The 18290-nt window shown below is 40.7% G+C and overlaps 1 protein-coding gene across 2 annotated transcripts in view; it reads right to left on the bottom strand.

Annotated features, from left to right (window-relative positions):
• Positions 1–6181: 6181 nt before the first annotated feature.
• nfxl1 (nuclear transcription factor, X-box binding-like 1) overlaps positions 6182–18290 on the bottom strand; it is a 177853-nt gene continuing 165744 nt past the window's right edge. For both annotated transcript variants that reach the window (XM_067988151.1, XM_067988158.1), the window contains exons 20-22: positions 18035–18121; positions 15980–16033; positions 6182–7644 (exon numbers count right to left, since the gene is read on the bottom strand). In XM_067988151.1, the coding sequence (XP_067844252.1) occupies positions 7471–7644; positions 15980–16033; positions 18035–18121 (315 nt within the window). In that variant the 3' untranslated portion in view covers positions 6182–7470. The remainder of the gene's footprint in view (positions 7645–15979; positions 16034–18034; positions 18122–18290) is intronic.

The raw sequence follows: 18290 nt of genomic DNA, 5'->3' as shown, positions 1-18290 counted from the left end.
CACCCTGTAAGGTTTTTAACCTCTCATTTGTACCTATGTTTAGAGGAATTAACATTATTACTAGTTATGACCTTGAGCGGAGACAACCACCAAAACTGGCATCAAGATTACTAAGCACTTTATTTGATGCCGAATGGCATAAGCAACAGTTCAAAATAATACTTACAACTGCAGAATACAGTTCAGAACACGGGTGACCAAAGTTGTTCATCTGCGCGAGTCGGAGTGTCTACCAAAGTGATTCTTCCTTGCCGCCGCCTTCTTCTTGCGTGTAAATCTCAAAACTCAGTAGTTACTCCACTGAAGTGCCTTTGCCTGTCCTGCCGATAATGCAGTTCATCCTCCTTTTATACCTTCTGAGATGAGCCCAATCGAATCTTATAAGGTGTTCTTTCTTTTTCCTCTCTCTGGCTTCTTGCAACCATATACGGAGTTGTTTTTTCCGTCATTCTGCCGATGTTGCAGACATTATGACCTTTTTGTTCTACTTTTGTGTCCTGAGACGAGCAGCAGACAAAAGTTCTAGACGTATTCCACTGTAGTAAAACCCAGAGTCTCTTTCCTTTCAGTTAGCAGTAGTCAGTTCATCATAGTTTGACCAAAGTTCTGTATCTTACAACCCCATCTCTCTCTCTCTCAGCTTAATGTACTTTCTGAAGTTTATAGAATACAAATCACAAGCTACAATAGGTATGTAATCAATAGTCTGTCTTTTTCACACAGTCCCCCGCTATCAGCATGCTCACACTGACAATTCTTAAAAAAAAAAACTCCCACCCACTGGCTGTCCCGACTCCATTTCATAATGGACTTCGAAATGGATGGCCAGTGCTCCCCTCCCCCAAAACAGGAGTATTTAAACTGGAGTCCTACGTCAATTATTGGATCTTGAAATCGTTTTCTTGTATCCTTTGGTACAATAGGCTCTATCATTGGTACTGAGTGCTGAGCGACCTAACAGGCAGCCCTTAAAGAGACTGGTGGAGTCTGCTCCCGAAACCTGCAAGTCTTTGTTATTTTTAAGATTTTTGTGGTCAGGAGGAGCAATGCTCCTCTTGATCCCACAAAAAAACCTTCTGTGCCCTCCCCACAGAGGATTGCCTCCCCACCCCCCCAACCTTGAAATACCAGCATGATTACATGTGGCGAATCATCGGATTTCCGGCTCTCCAGTCAATGAGCTGCGAGCACTGGTTCAGCACTCACAGTTTGTCAGCATTATGCAATTGAGGCCTCACCATGAAAATGGCATGGACCTCCCGCTACTGTGATTGGGTGAACGGTGCAATTGCTCTGCCCACCCAATCTGCGCTCTACATGAAAATAAGCTCCATACCCTTACTGCTTAAAACACACACACAGCCTGTGTTTTTTATAAACACAATGTGAACTTTGAAATTTGTCCTCCAGCTTTCTTTAAATAGTTTTGAAAAACTGAGTAGAAACTCTTTGAAGCTAAAGAAAAATATTCCAGCTAACTGTACAGTATCGTTGCATCCTGGTACATTACACATGTTCAGACTGCAGTATCTGCATGCACCTCAGAGTCAGAACTCTGGGCAGAAATATGAAGTCCAAGCCCATGCATCTGGGAAAGGCTATGGATTAAAATAAAAACTTTAATGAAGATATAATAACAAGTAGTTGTATTTATATTGCAACTTAAATGCAGAGAAACATTACAAGGTGCTTATTAAAAGACACAAAAGACACTTCAGTGCATAAATTTAATGTTTGAATTTTTATACCCTTATTTTGGACATTTGAAATTTCAGTTACTGGGGGAAAAAATTGCAATTAAACGTTTTCAGAAAGGATTAATGAAAAAATTGTAAGTGCCAGATTGTGCAATTAAAGTCTAATGAGTTTGCAGAACATACGAATTAAGAGCAGGAGTAGGCCATTCGGCCCCTTGAGCCTGCTCTGCCATTTGATAAGATCATGGCTGATCTGATTGTGACCTCAGCCCTACTTTCCCGACTACCTTTGACTCTCTTGTTAATCAGGAATCTATCTAACTCAGCCTTAAAAATATTCAATGACCCTACCTGCACCCATCTCTGGGGAAGGGAGTTCCACAGACTCACGACCCTCAGAGAAAAAAATTCTCCTCATCTCAGTCTTAAATGGGAGACCCCTTATTTTTAAACTGTGGCCCCTAGTTCTGGTTTCTCCCACTAGGGGAAACATCCCCTCAGCTTCTACCCCTTCTAGTCCCCTCAGGATCTTACATGTTTCAATAAGATCACCTGTCTTCTAAATTCCAGTGTATGCAGGCCCAACTTGTCCAACCTTTCCTCATAAGATAGCCCCTCATTCCAGGAATCAGTCCAGTGAACCCTCTCTGAACCACCTCCAAAGCAATTATGTCCTTTCTTAAATAAGGAGACCAAAACTGCACACAGTATTTTAGATGTGGTCTCACCAATGCCCTGTACAACTGTAGCAAAACATCTCTACTTTTATATTCCATTCCCCTTGCAATAAATGACAACATTCCATTTGCCTTCCCAATCACTTGCTGTACCTGCATACTAACTTTTTGTGATTCATGTACTAGGACACCCAGATACCTCTGTACCTCAGAGTTCTGCAATCTCTCTCCATTTAAATAATATACTGCTTTTCTATTCCTCCTGCCAAAGTGGACAAGTTCACATTTTCCCACATTATACTCCATCTGCCAAATTTTTGCCCACCCACTTAACCTATCCATATCCCTTTAGAGACTCCTTATGTCCTCTTCACAAATTACTTTCCTACCTACCTTTGTGTCATCAGCAAATTTAGCAACCATACATTCGGTCCCTTCATCCAAGTCATTGATATATACTGTAAATAGTTGAGGCCCAAGCACTATTCCCTGTGGCACTCCACTCGTTACATCTTGCCAACCTGAAAATGAACCATTTATGCCTACTCTCTGTTTCCTGTTAGCTAACCAATTCTTTATCCATGCTAATATGTTACCCCCTACACCATGAGCTCTTATTTTGTGTAGTAGCCTTTGATGTGGCACCTTGTCAAACGCCTCCTGGAAATCCAAGTACACCACATCCACAGGATCCCCTTTATCCAAGTTGCTTGTTACTTCCTCAAAGAATTCTAATAAATTAGTCAAACACGATTTCCCTTTCACAAAGGCGTGTTGACTCTGCCTGATTGCACTGAGATTTTCTAAGTGCCCTGCTATAACCTCCCTAGTAATAGATTCTAGCATTTTCCCTATGACAGATGTTAAGCTAACTGGCCTGTAGTTTCCTGCTTTCTGTCTCCCTCCTTACTTGAATAGAGGAGTTACATTCACTATTTTCCAATCTGATGGGACCCTTCCAGAATCTAGAGAATTTTGGAAAATTAATATCAATGCATCTACTATCTTTGCAGGTGTAATTCATATTTCAGTCCCCATTTTAAAGTCATACAGTGCACTCTTATTTTTAAACGCACACAAACATCTTTAAATATATAAACTATGTCTGCACACTGCCTGTGCAGTAAACCCAGTTTCCTGTTGTTACGGATTTTCAATTTTGTGTCAACTTTTCCCATTCTAAATTCCTATATCCATTTATAATGGAAACTGCTCACATTATACCCTCCCACCATTGGTGGCGCTATAACACTTCAGTTTCACACCTCCCAGGTCCCCCGCCTGTATTGTTGAGAAACTCCTATGCTCCAACCAACCCTGCTTCTCAAATTACCTTAGTTTTGCTAATATAAAATCAAAGCATTATATGACAATAAGGACAGAAATGACGACTCCAAACTGGGACTTAACTACACCTTGTCAAAGTATTTCCCACCTTCTAAACCCACTTCACATGAAAACTACACTTGGGCTTGACTCCCTGTGTGCAACGCCATAGATCAACTACATTTGATTGGAGCGCTCATATTTAAATTTAATTTGACCCATCGTTTTAAAAGAATATTTCTCAGCCTGTCCTGTTCAAATTGTGCAATCCTTCTGAAGTCACATGATACATATTGGGCAGATAAAAGCACACTCTAATCATAGGGAGTAAGAGCTCATTGACAGAAATGGTCTAAAACCAGAGAAATAAAAATCTAAAGACCCAAAAACCTAAGTGTGTACTGTAAACATAATGAGATATCACACAATCCAGAACTTTACAACTGATGTATGTGACCATAATGCTTAGGCTAAAAATTATAAATTGAATTTATTAAGTAAGATTAACAGAACAATTAAAGTAACAGATTTGGCTAGTTTACAACACTTAACTTAAAGTGTCTCTTTCAAAACATTAAACATCTCAAACCTCTAAGCGTTCTCACCACTTTATCTTCCCCGTGTTACCTCCAACTGCACTTTCTAAATCCCAACTGCCTATCCTTTGGCCCTTCATTCACAATACCTCTAAAGCTGTCAATTTACTCAACCACTCCCTCCTGTCCACCTTTGATGCCCTTGTCTCCAGAAAATCTTTACTCTCTCCCATCCTGGTCGATCCTCCAGATAAGGCCCCAATCTTTGCTTCCTGAAGTCTAAAGGTGCAGACTTGGTGTACAACTGGTTTAGCTATTTATCACCAAATCTGACTGGACCACAGCAAGCGCTATCAGGCCTCATTCTCCTCTGCCAATACCACCCACAATGCCAAGATCATCCTGGATAGTATAGATAACACTGGGAGAGTACAGATAACCCTTGGAGAGTACATATAACCTCTAGCTTCTTTTCTCCGTCAACCATCTCCTTAAACCCTCTCCACCCTCACCTCGAAGTGGTGCAAGGGGCTCATGGGCTTCTTTGTCACCAAGATTGAGATCATCCATTTCAGCTGCCTCTGTTGTTTCCCTCCCTTTCCCGTGCTCCTCCCTGCCGCAGCCCTGAACCAGTCTCTTTCTCTACTTTCCTCATGCTAGATCATCTCATGGTTTCTCCAAGGTTATCTTGACCATCAGACCCACCTCCTACTTATTTGACCCCATTCCCATTAAACTGTTGGCAACCCAACTTCCCTTCCTGGCCCCCATACCAGCTGACATTGTAAAAGGTTCTCTCCTCTGAGTACTGTCCCCCTCCCTTTCAAAACAGTCATCATCACCCTCTCCTCAAAAAAAACCACCCTTGTCCCTGTGTCCTTGTAAACTACTGCCTCATCTCCAACCTCCTTTTTCTTTCCAAAGTTCTCCAACATGTTGTTGCCTCCCAAATCTGTGTCCATCTTTCCTGAAACTGTACTGATCCTGCAGCAGAAGATCATTAGCAGAGAAGGTGAAGTCAAAACATCGAAGCCCTTAATCAACTTCTTCCAGCATTTTTGGGAGTTGCATCATTAAGAATCATTGTATTCTGAAGTTGGTGCTTGTAGCTCCAGTGGATAGGAGAATCATATCACTCCAACTCTGGTTCAGCACTGGCACCTGTATATTGGCTGGTGTTAGTACAGCTATTTTAAATGGTCTCAATTATGAAGTCAATCTTCCCAGAATAGAAGACTATTTCAAAATGATGCATTCTAATCTGAAGTATTTCCTTCCAGTGAATTCAATGTTAATATGGACCCTAGTCTTTAGATTGCAACAGAAAAGTATGTTAAGATCAGTAAATAACAAACATTTCTCATAGTTGATGAAGGATGGACATCTTTTGAATGTGGGTGTTGACATCGACTGAAGTGCCATAGACCTCCATTAACCAACTTGGAAAGTGGGAACAAAAATATGTTCCAATTCTAGAAATTCAAAACTCAATGAGACTTACAAGTTTACAAATCTTGACAGACATTCACAAAATCCTCTCATTCAACCTCCATAGATATTTCAGTAAGTTATCATCCAAACAGCAGAAAACCTACTGGAACACTTATTAAAGATACAAATTTATGTGAGCAATGTAAAATGGACTTTAAAACTTTTTTTTTTAGTATGCTAACTGAATGAACTACTGCTATCAGCAGATGCAAAAGTGCTAAAGTCCAATTCTAGAGTCAGATGTGTGCACGCACACACAGCACGGGTGAGGGAAGAAGATGGCCAATAATGTTCCAGTGCATCTCCTTCCTTGCCTCTGTTTTTGGCTGACAGCTTATTCAACTGTATATGGAAGTTGAATGAGTGAGAAAGAATCTTTACACTTCTTTTCTAGTAAATGGATGTGTTCAGTTTTATTTTAGAGAACAGCACAGCATGAAGAATTACCACCATGAATCAGAACACAATAATTTATTAATCCATAGATCAAGAAAAATAATGCAACATTCAGCAGAAAGCATAGATAAATTCCAGTTCAGGGCAACATATAACATGGCTCACAATGCAAACCATTTGTATTGTCCTGCATTAAATACCTTCAATATCTTGTGACTATATTGTTTTGAGTTTATCAATAATTTCCCATGGAAATGAATTTACAGAACATGTAAAGGTCAGTGAGCTTTCAGACAGTTTTCAATAATTTTTAAATTACTGGTATATTTAAATAGCAGATTGCAAAATTAAATACAACTACATAACTGATGTTTAGAAATGCAATGTTTAACCATCTGGCCTCAAATCTTTCTTTTTGTCAAAAGATAAAATATACATTAGGGTTGTGAAAAGAAAGGGTAATATCAGTCAACTCTCCATGATAAATATAATAGGGAAGCGGGGCAATTCAGTCACTTAGACATAAAATGAGCATAGGCTTAAAACTTTCCACTATGTGCTTTGCCGTTAGTGGTGTCTCAATGCTTGCTACTTTTCAATTTGTTGATGTGTTTTGAACATTTATACTGCTATGCAAAGTGCCCAAAATAACCCCAGCTTGACAAGCATCAGCCTTTTGATCTCAAACAGCAAAGGATTATTTGATGAGAAGGCAATTAGCAATTTACAACATTCCAGTTAGCTGGGGGTCAACTATGCTACCTCTACTGGTTCACACGGCAGACCTAACTCTGCTTGTGCTGGTTTACTACTTTCAATAAACAGTCAACTGAATAGACTGAGGGTGAAAAATTAAAAGGTCTACATAGGCTAAAAAGTGAAGCAATTTGCATATTTTAAACTGGCCATACTTAACCCAAGTTCACACAAAAGAAAATAGAACATTAACAATTGTAATGCAATCAACATCTATAGCTGTCTTTTCCTAAGACAAAATTAACATTTCTACGTATGAAATAGGATTATCTACAGTGACATCTTTTGTTAAATGTCTCAGTGAGATATCACCATGCATGCCTAAATATACACAGAATGTGTTGCCTGAGTTTTCATACAATATTATATGAGCATTCACACGTGAAAATTAATGGTGGTCTGTCACATGCATAAATCATTTATAACATTATTATTGATGACATTTGTAAACTTTTGTAGGCTGGAAGCAAGCTCAACAAAAAAAATCTTTTCAGTTGTGGGATTCATCCTAGTGTAATTAAAATTAAAAAAAACTCTAATAGATATGTTTTTTCCTAATTAATTTTGACCATACCATCGCTTCCAATCTCTTCAGTTGAGTTGTAGTAGGTAAAAGATAACCATTGCCAGAATAATTCCACAGACAGGGATCATCAGGTATTTCTTATATTTCTGCCAAGCTGTTTCTTTGGTCTCCACTGTGTCCCGTCTCTTGTTCTTCTTACGGCGACCCTTTAGTCTTTTTTCAAAGGCTTCTAATTCCACCTGGATAAAATGCCATACAAATAAAGTTTAGTTCATGAACATCTTTGGGCTTAAGGGGAACATACGAGAGAAAAAAACATGAAATAGCTCTGCCAATTATTCAGGGGTAAAGGCACCACACCCCATGTGGTATGGACCCACATAAACCAGAAAATCCCAGGTTCAATCTCTAGTTTAGCTAATTGAGCTGAGCTCAGCCAGGGTAGCGTTTGGGACAATATAAATGACATCAGTACTCTTGGATTTGAAAGGCAGGGGAAAAGAAAAGTCAGTCCAGGGTTTCAGCTCCTGATGGTTATCCAATGGCCCTTGCTGGAAAGTGTGCATGTGCAGACATTGGGCGAGAACAGGATTGGGTTTGATTGTTATGCCTGCCAGAGTGAAATAGTTCGCTGACACTCTGTTTAAGCTCTCACACGAAGACTGGCCACTTGGGTGAGGTACTGTCGGGTTCTGTGGAACTGTAGTCAAGCAGGAGTTATTGCCTTTAGGAGAGGAGCGGTTATAAGGGAAGAAAAGTGGGGGAAAAAAAAAACACAAAATCTAATGTTTCCTCTCTTTCCAATCACTATAGTTTTCAAAATTTAAAAACTAATTTGGTTCTTTTATTTTGCCTCAGAAGAATCATAACACAATACGTAACTGAGGTCACAAAAATAAGATTCTAGAGACACAAAAATCTTCCAACGACTATATCGTACTCCACACATATCATTTATTTTTTAAGCAATGGCAGCAGGAAGGAGAGTTTTCAATTTTTTTTTAATCATTTATCAGAGAAACTGTAAATGTCACTCAGACATTGCTGCGACTGGTTTACAAGGCAACTGTTCAGGGACTCAAATACAGGGTCATAGATGTACATGGAAGTACTGCTGATGTTCAGACATCATTTTTAGCAGTCTCTTCACTGAAAATGTGAATTAAAGGCAGGAAAATGGTAGCATGATACTTTTGCCAAACCACTCAAAATTGTTCATCAGCAGAATGTGAAGAACATCTGAATTTCTAAGAGCCAGTTGTAGGGATTACCCTCCCTTTTTTGATTGTTTTTTGAAAAAAAAATTATGGTAGCCTTCACGCTATTTGCTTTACACAAAATAGTGCTATTTTTGCTAAACAGTGTTGCAGATAAGTGAAAAATTAAATGGTTTTACTTTTCCCCAGGCTCTCAAGACCAGTTTCATTACAGGCTAAAAGGTCAGTGGATTTCTAAATCTTAGTAAATAACTCAGGGTTATGGAACTTCTCCATATAGGTTAACTTTGACAACCCTATTAAATTGACAATTTTTTTTGCTTCTCGTGACACAATGTTTCTTTTTTTTCCTTTATTCATTCATGGGATGTGGGCGTCGTTGGCAAGGCCAGCATTTATTGCCCATCCCTAATTGCCCTTGAGAAGACAATGGTGAGCCACCTTCTTGAACCGCTGCAGTCCATGTGGTCAAGGTACTCCTACAGTGCCGTTAGGTAGGGAGTTCCAGGATTTTGACCCAGCGATGATGAAGGAATGGCGATTATTTCTAAGTCAGGATGATGTGTGACTTGGAGGGGAACGTTCAGGTGGTGGTGATCCCATGCGCCTGCTTCCCTTGCCCTTCTATGTGGTAGAGGTTGCGGGTTTGGGAGGTGCTGCCGAAGAAGCCTTGGCGAGTTGCTGCAGTGCATCTTTGTAGATGGTGCTGCAGCCACGATGTGCCGGTGGTGGCAGAAGTGAATGTTTAAGGTGGTGGATGGGGTGCCAATCAAGTGGGCTGCTTTGTCCTGGATGGCGTCAAGTTTCTTGAGTGTTGTTGGAGCTGCACTCATCCAGGCAAGTGGAGAGTATTCCATCACACTCCTGACTTGTGCCTTGTAGATGATGGAGTCAGGAGGTGTGTCACTTGCCACAGAATACCCTGTCTCTGACCTCCTCTTGTCGCCACAGAATTTATGTGGCTGGTCCAGTTAAGTTTCTAGTCAATGGTGACGCCCCAGGATGTTGATGGTGGGGGATTCGGCGATGGTAATGCCGTTGAGTCATGGGGAGGTGCTTGGACTCTCTCTTGTTGGAGATGGTCATTGCCTGGCACGTGTGTGGCACGAATGTTACTTGCCACTTATGAGCCCAAACCTGGATGTTGTCCAGGTCTTGCTGCATGCGGGCACGGGTTTCTTCATTATCTGAGGGGTTGTGAATGGAACTGAACACTGTGCAATCATCAACGAACATCCCTAATTCTGATCTTATGATGTACATGCAATCTTTCACTTTAGCCTGGGTAATTAATTTAAGCCAGATTACATAGAAAGAAAGCATTTGCATTATATAGCATCTATCACATTCTCAATATCCCAAAGTGCTGCATATCCAATGAAGTACTTTTGATGTGTAGACAAATGGGACAGCCAACATGTGCTCAGTAAGATCCCATAAGCAACAAATAAATGACCGCAAATCTGTTTTTGATGGTACTAGTTGAGAAAGAAATGTTGGCCAGGAAACTGGGAGAACATCATGCTCTTCAAGTAATGACATGGGATCTTTTACATTCACCTGAACAGGCAGACAGAGCCTCAGTTTAATACCTCACCCAGAACTTGGCACCTCTAACAATGCAGCACTCCTTTAATATTCACTAAAGTGTCAACCCAGGTTATGCACTCCAGTCCTTCAATGGGGTCTGAACAAACAACCTTCTGATTCAGAGAAATCAAATATTTAATTGTCAGTTTTCTTTTCTTGGTTTAAAAAAAAGCCCCGAACAGTTCAGGCTGAAATAAATCATCTGGTGATACGCAGTGGAAAAGTGAAATAGTCAAATCTATTTCTGACCAAATCATTTATGGCAGATGACCTGCTTGGTAGTTATTTAAACGGTCATATCGTCAGAAAAATACAAGGGTAGAAATTCCACTTCTGTGCTCGCCAGCCATTGATTTCTGCTCATTCAGTCTAATGGGCAAAAATTGTAGACCGGTGAGCACAGATGTGGAATTTTTTTACCCCATTATTGTTTACCAGCATACAGCAGGCCCAATAATCATTAACATTCGCGCCACATAAATGCCAGGCAATGACCATCTCCAACAAGAGAGTCTAACCACCTCCCCTTGACATTCAACGGCATTACCATCGCCGAATCCCCCACCATCAACATCCTGGGGGTCACCATAGACCAGAAGCTTAACTGGATCAGCCACATAAATACTGTGGCTACAAGAGCAAGTCAGAGGCTGGGTATTCTGCTGCCAGTGACTCACCTCCTGACTCCCCAAAGCCTTTCCACCATCTACAAGGCACAAATCAGGAGTGTGATGGAATACTCTCCACTTGCCTGGATGAGTGCAGCTCCAACAACACTCAAGAAGCTCGACACCATCCAGGACAAAGCAGCCCGCTTGATTGGCACCTCATCCACCACCTTAAACATTCGCTCCCTCCACCACCGCACACCATGGCTGCAGTGTGCACCATCTACACAAAATGCACTGCAGCAACTCACCAAGGCTCCTTTAAAAGCACCTCTCAAACCCGCGACCTCTACCACCTAAAAGAACAAGGGCAGTAGGCGCATGGGAACAACACCACTTGCACGATCCGCTCCAAGTCACACACCAACCTGACTTGGAAATATATCGCCATTCCTTCATCATCGCTGAGTCAAAATCCTGGAACTCCCTACCTAATAGCACTGTGGGAGTACCTTCACCGCACGGACTACAGCAGTTCAAGAAGGGGTTCACCACCACCTTCTTGAGGACAATTTGGGATGGGCAATAAATGCCGGCCTTGCCAGCAACGCCCAAATCCCATGAATGAATAAAAAAAAATTACAGGAACTTCAAAAAATAAATCCTTTGTTAATCAGAATGGTTATCTTTCCAACTTGGCAAGAGATGAAATGCAAAAATGGGAGCACCAAACCAGCCCTCGTGGACCTTTTCTCACCCTGCTGAGTGAGATAGATCTCCCACTGGAAAGCAATGGCCAGTGTAATCCTGATGCAAAGAGACCAGAATATTCCTTGTCTAATATAGGAGCCAATCCCATTTACATTGTAAATCTCATGAACATATGTAAATGACGGACAGGAAAAAAAAAATCAGCTGGTCCATCAAACCTGACCCATAGGTTCATAGTACAACCGAACATCATGATCCCCAATGTTCCCAACCCACCAGCAGCCATGTAATATCCTGAGAGGGGCAAAAAAAAGAGAAAAAACTCTAGGCCAATTCAGTGGAAAAAAAAATCTGGGAAATTTCTCTCTAATGCTTGAAGGCGATAAAAGTGAGTTCCAGAAGATCACTGTGACCATGAGTCACATCACCCAATACTCCACCTACCTTTTGTGTGCAGTGATATCAGCCATAACTCATCCAGTTTCCCTTTGAACACTAGCAGTGAATCTGCATTCATTGCAAGAGCTGGCAACATGTTCCAAAGGTCAATGACCCACCGTTAAAAGAAAAACCACCTGGCATCTAACCTAGACCTATGCTTATGTATGCATGTCCCCTGATTTTCCTTAACCTATTTAACTCAAATAGTGTATCCACCCAGTCACAGATGACTAGTGTCAAATCCCCCCGAAGTCTACACTTTCTAGAGTAAAAAGGTAGCTCTCTCAGCCGATCGTAGTGACTAAGGGCCTTCAAGGTATGTATCAACCTAGTGGCCTCTCTGAACCTTTACTAGGGCCCCTATATCACCTACCATATGAGGCGACCAAACTGGACACAATATTTCAGATGAGGCCTAACCAACATCTTTTACAAGGACAGTATGTTGTTTTTAGTTTTATATTGGATTATCCTAGCAATGCATCCTAATATTCTATTTGCTTTTGCTATAGCCTCACAGTACTGGTCGTGAACATTTAGAGATTCATTTACTATAACACCTAGGTCTTTTTCCCACTCAACAGTCTTTAGTTCGGATCCCAGATCATATACACTTGCTTGGAATCAGGTCTATCCAAGTGCACAACACTATTTTTATCTATGTTAAATGACATCTGCCAGTCATGGGCTCATTCCCCCAACACATCTAGATCTGATTGTAATCATTTTATCTCATCTAAGGTCCTAACACTCACAAAATCTTAGTATCATCCGTGAACTCCGAGCCAGTCCCGCCAACGCCTTCATCTAGATCGTTAATAATGAAAGGCAACAGTCTTAACATCAATCCCTGTGGGACTTCAGTAGTAACCGGTCTCCACACAGAACCATTATCATTAATAATGTTCTGCCTACCAGAATGTAACCAATTCTTTATCCAACCCAAGATCGGCCTGCCAATTCCACAGGACTATCTAATTGAGTAGCCTACTGTGTTGCACTGTGTCAAAAGTTTTTTGAAAATCCAAGAATACAATGTCAACTAGGTTAGCTTCATCCAGCAACCTAGTAACTTTCTCAAAAATCTCAACTATATTGGTATGGTAGACCTTCTTTTCCAGAAGCTATGTTGAGTCGAGCCAAATCAAGTATTGAACCTGGAACCATTCAACTTCTGTCTGGCTTGGCTACTCACTAGAGAAACTTGCTGAGCTATCAAGACATTGTTACATACTACATAGTTCACTAGATTAATTCCTGGGATGAGAGGGTTGTCCTATGAGGAGAGGTTGAGTAGAATGGGTCTATATTGTCTGGAGTTTAGAAGAATGAGAGGTGGTCTCGCTAAAACATATAAGACTCTGAGGGGTAGATACGGAGAGGTTGCTTCCTCTGGCTGGAGTGTCTAGAACTAGAGGGCACAGTCGCAGGATATGAGGTTGGCCATTTAAGACAGAGATGAGGCGGAATTTCTTCATCAGAGGGCTGTGAATCTTTGAAATTCTCTACCCCAGAGGACTGTGGATGCTGAGTCGTTGGGTATATTCAAGGCTGAGATAGATAGATTTCTGGACACTAAGGGAAACAAGGGATATGGGGATCGGGGGGAAAGTGGAGTTGAGGTCAAAGATCAATCTAATTGAATGGCAGAGCCGGCTTGAAGGGCCATATGGCCTACTCCTGCTCCTATTTTGTATGTTTGTATTTATGAGTCTCTGATAACACCTTCCGTGTCCAGGCAGTAATATAGACTATCTCTAAATGATACCTTCTAGAATTTTGCCTGTAACCAAGTTCAAGCTAATGGGCTGATAATTTCTCAGTTCTGACTTGTTGCCCTTTTCCCTTTTTAAATATTGGCACCATAATATTTGAACTATAAGTATAAAAATATAATTTTTTTTTTATTCGTACATGGGATGTGGGCGTCGCTGGCGAGGCCAGCATTTATTGCCCATTCCTAATTGCCCTTGAGAAGGTGGTGCTGAGCCGCCTTCTTGAACCGCTGCAGTCCGTGTGGTGAAGGTTCTCCCACAGTGCTGTTAGGAAGGGAGTTCCAGGATTTTGACCCAGCGACGATGAAGGAACGGCGATATATTTCCAAGTCGGGATGGTGTGTGACTTGGAGGGGAACGTGCGGGTGGTGTTGTTCCCATGTGCCTGCTGCCCTTGTCCTTCTAGGTGGTAGAAGTCGTGGGTTTGGGAGGTGCTGTCAAAGAAGCCTTGGCGAGTTGCTGCAGTGCATCCTGTGGATGGTACACACTGCAACCACGGTGCGCCGGTGGTGAAGGGAGTGAGTGTTTAGGGTGGTGGATGGGGTGCCAATCAAGCGGGCTGCTTTGTCCTGGATGGTGTCGAACTTCTTGAGTGTTGTTAGAGCTGCACTCATCCAGACAAGTGGGGAGTATTCCATCACACTCCTGACTTGTGCCTTGTAGATGGTGGAAAGGCTTTGGGAAGTCAGGAGGTGAGTCACTCGCAGCAGAATACCCTGCCTCTGACCTGCTCTTGTAGCCACAGTATTTATGTGGCTGGTCAAGTTAAGTTTATGGTCAATGGTGACCCCCAGGATGTTGATGGTGGGGGATTCGGCGATGATAATGCCGTTGAATGTCAAGGGGAGGTGGTTAGACTCTCTCTTGTTGGAGATGGTCATTACCTGGCACTTGTCTGGCGCAAATGTTACTTGCCACTTATCAGCCCAAGCCTGGATGTTGTCCAGGTCTTGCTGCATGCGGGCTCGGACTGTTTCATTAACTGAGGGTTGCGAATGGAACTGAACACTGTGCAGTCATCAGCGAACATCCCCATTTCTGACTTTATGATGGAGGGAAGGTCATTGATGAAGCAGCTGAAGATGGTTGGGCCTAGGACACTGCCCTGAGGAACTCCTGCAGCAATGTCCTGGAGCTGAGATGATTGGCCTCCAACAACCACTACCATCTTCCTTTGTGCTAGGTATGATTCCAGCCACTGGAGAGTTTTCCCCCTGATTCCCATTGACCTCAATTGTACTAGGGCTCCTTGGTGCTACACTCGGTCAAATGCTGCCTTGATGTCAAGGGCAGTCACTCTCACCTCACCTCTGGAATTCAGCTCTTTTGTCCATGTTTGGACCAAGGCTGTAATGTGGTCTGGAGCAGAGTGGTCTTGGCGGAACCCAAACTGGGCATTGGTGAGCAGGTTATTGGTGAGTAAGTGCCGCTTGATAGCACTGTCAACGACACCTTCCATCACTTTGCTGATGATTGAGAGTAGGTAGATGGGGCGGTAATTGGCCGGGTTGGATTTGTCCTGCTTTTTGTGGACAGGACATACCTGGGCAATTTTTCACATTGTCAGGTTGATGCCAGTGTTGTAGCTGTACTGGAACAGTTTGGCTAGAGGCGCGCTAGTTCTGGAGCACAAGTCTTCAGCACTACAGCCGGGATGTAATATAATATATATAATTAATATAAGTATAAAAATATACGAATACCAAGAAAAAGCCCAAGGATGGCGATAAACACAATCCTGTCATAGTAGAGAGAGGAAATACCACAAACTGCATTTGCCGGACAGGACTGCAAGCATGCATTATCTACCTCAGAATGAGATGATAGAGTAGAACCATTTTGACAAAGTAAACTATATGCATAGTGTAGTATAATAAGTACATAAAAGGAACCTAGTTCTAATAACAGGAAAGTGCAACTCAGTAACAATAGAATTATTTTCTCTTTTGTAAGTGCTAAACATTCTTTGAATTGCATTAATGCCACTCCTCACCCAACTGACTGATAGCAGTACTCTTGCCTCCCTCAACCTCAATACAGCCCTGTCAAGTAGCATCAGATGAAATAGGCAAGAAAGTCAATTCACCACCCAACCATCAACCCAACAAATGTGTTGTTTAAACGTATCCTCTTCATTAGTTTGAACGATTCTTGTTCAAAGCTAAGAAACTTTGATCCATGTCTTATTATTTTACAATTTAGATATTCTCAGCTGGTTTCTAGGCTACTTACCTGTTGTTTTAGTCTTTCTTTTTCAAGGGCTGCTTTCTCTTCAGCTTCCTTTATCTGAAGAAACAGTTTTTAAAAAATAACTATCTGACCCAGGGATAAATTAAACTCTGACATTCATAACTTATGTTTTATTAAAGGATGCAGGCATTTTAGGAAGATAGTCTATATCAGCATTTAAATCTGATTTTAAAATGATCACATACATTTTTGGATAAATTAGTTTCTACACTAGAAAGCATTAATTTAATATATTTTCCAAATAGCTAAATGAATAATTATTTCTATTATTTAACTATCGCTTGTATTTTTGACCTTGAAACCTGCAGTGGCCATTCCTGTAGACTCATCTGTATTCTGGATCAGAAGTGACACTATTTATTGGATGTACTGTTTGTGGAATGGATTGCAGTCAGTGACCGATTAGTACTAGCTCAAAACTACGCCATGCAAAATTAGTGTATTTTAATTTTCATGAACCACTAGTCAATATTAAAATTAACACAATTTTTTGCATTTTCATTGCTCAAATGGATTATTTTTTTTTCCAGATGTGGGCTTCATAGAGCATGCAATTATTCATCTGTTTGAACAAGTTGAAAGAGGAAATCCAAATTGTTGCTCCTACTCATACTGCAGTCACTTGTGAGGCTCTCATATTAAAAGGAATAACACAAAATTGGAAGAGATCCATGAAAAATCCAAGCCACCTGGCCAATTTTAATCAACATATGCTTTACAATGAAGTTGACAGTATGCAAGCTTCCACATGTAACCCAATACAGTTCTTGGGCCTCTCCAATTTGAAATGCCACCTTCATTCTGAAACAGTAGCTTAGTAATGGCAAAAAGATTACAAATTCCAGCTGCCCAGGTTTAGACTAATATTACAGTTGTTCAATTTGAGAGTAATTAGCTTAGGATTTACTATTTCCTATCAAAAGTTAAGCTCTTGCTGTTTTTCCAATCACCTAGTTGTCAATTTCAGGGAAGTTTTAAATCTGAAACAAACTAATGTTTCTATGCACTACTGGTAATTCAGTTGGGGAATCACCATCACCAGAAAATTAGATTTCAGCAACAAAGTTTGAAACATAAATAGGAAATTTATTACAACAACAAATTAGATGAATTTGGATTGCTGAAAATTTATGGTTATTTGTACTTGCAGCATTTAGGCTTTTTCATAATGCAAAAGTTAATTTAAAAAAAACAAGTGTAATGATTGATCTCAGGGATGTAGTTATGAAGTTTTTTTTCCCCACTGAATGTTCGTTGGTAGCTCTAATCACATCATCCCAGAAAGGTACTGCAAAACCTGGGAGGGGCGTCACAAATTCAGGCACTGCAAGTGTGGCAAGCCATTCATAAAAAGAAGTATGACGTACAATATTCAGAGATAAAAGAAAAATACAAAATTCATAAATACAAAAATGCAACACTGAAGATGTGGAAATTGTACATCAAGATGTTGCGACTTTTACAATACACCATTACTTATTGTCATTTGAAGATAAATTCAAACTATTGACTAACTTTCCCCAAATTGAGATAAGACTTGATGACCAAAATTGTTGCTCAACTTTCTAAACAATTAACAAAAATGTATTTTATTAACTGTAGCAGATATCAAATACTCAGAATCATAGAATTTTAAAGCACAAAAGGTGGCCACTGTACCTATGCCAGCTTTCTGAAATGATCCTAAATATTTGGTTTTCGTCCCATTCCTCTGCCCTTTCCCCATACCCTTTTAATTTTTTCTTTTACAAATATTTATTCACTTCTTTTTTAAAAGCTATATGGATTCTGCTTCTGACAGTGTTTCTGGTACAGCATACAACCCTGAGTAAAAAAAATTACAACCAAACTGATGAGGGGTGTGTGTGTGTGTGTGTGTGTGTGTGTTTAATTTGTTGAATACAATAATACAATGTATTAATTGTATCAGTTGTACAGGGGATTTCATTTGTTCACAAAGTCTATTTTGGAAAATGTTCCTTGTACCCATTCTTAAGCAAAGCTGAGAGTATAATGTAACAAGGCAAGAGACATTACCTCAGAAGCTTTTTGCTTCATTTCCTGACAGACTTCATCACATTCCACCAGGACCTGCTCCTCAGTTACCACTGAACACAGTATTTCCTTACAGAACACACAAAATGTCTTTAGTATTAATTCTTCAAAGAATGTTGTGGTAATTTAAAACCAATTCTATATGTACACAGGAAAGACATAGTTGATATTTTGAGATTAGGTAAACTGTAGCTTAAAATAACACCCATTTAATGACACACTTAATAGCATTTGCTCA

The sequence above is a fragment of the Heptranchias perlo genome, chromosome 1 (genome assembly GCF_035084215.1).
Source record: "Heptranchias perlo isolate sHepPer1 chromosome 1, sHepPer1.hap1, whole genome shotgun sequence".
NCBI lineage: Eukaryota > Metazoa > Chordata > Chondrichthyes > Hexanchiformes > Hexanchidae > Heptranchias > Heptranchias perlo.
Note: the sequence above shows the minus strand (reverse complement) of the source record. Positions and strands in the feature narration are given on the sequence as shown.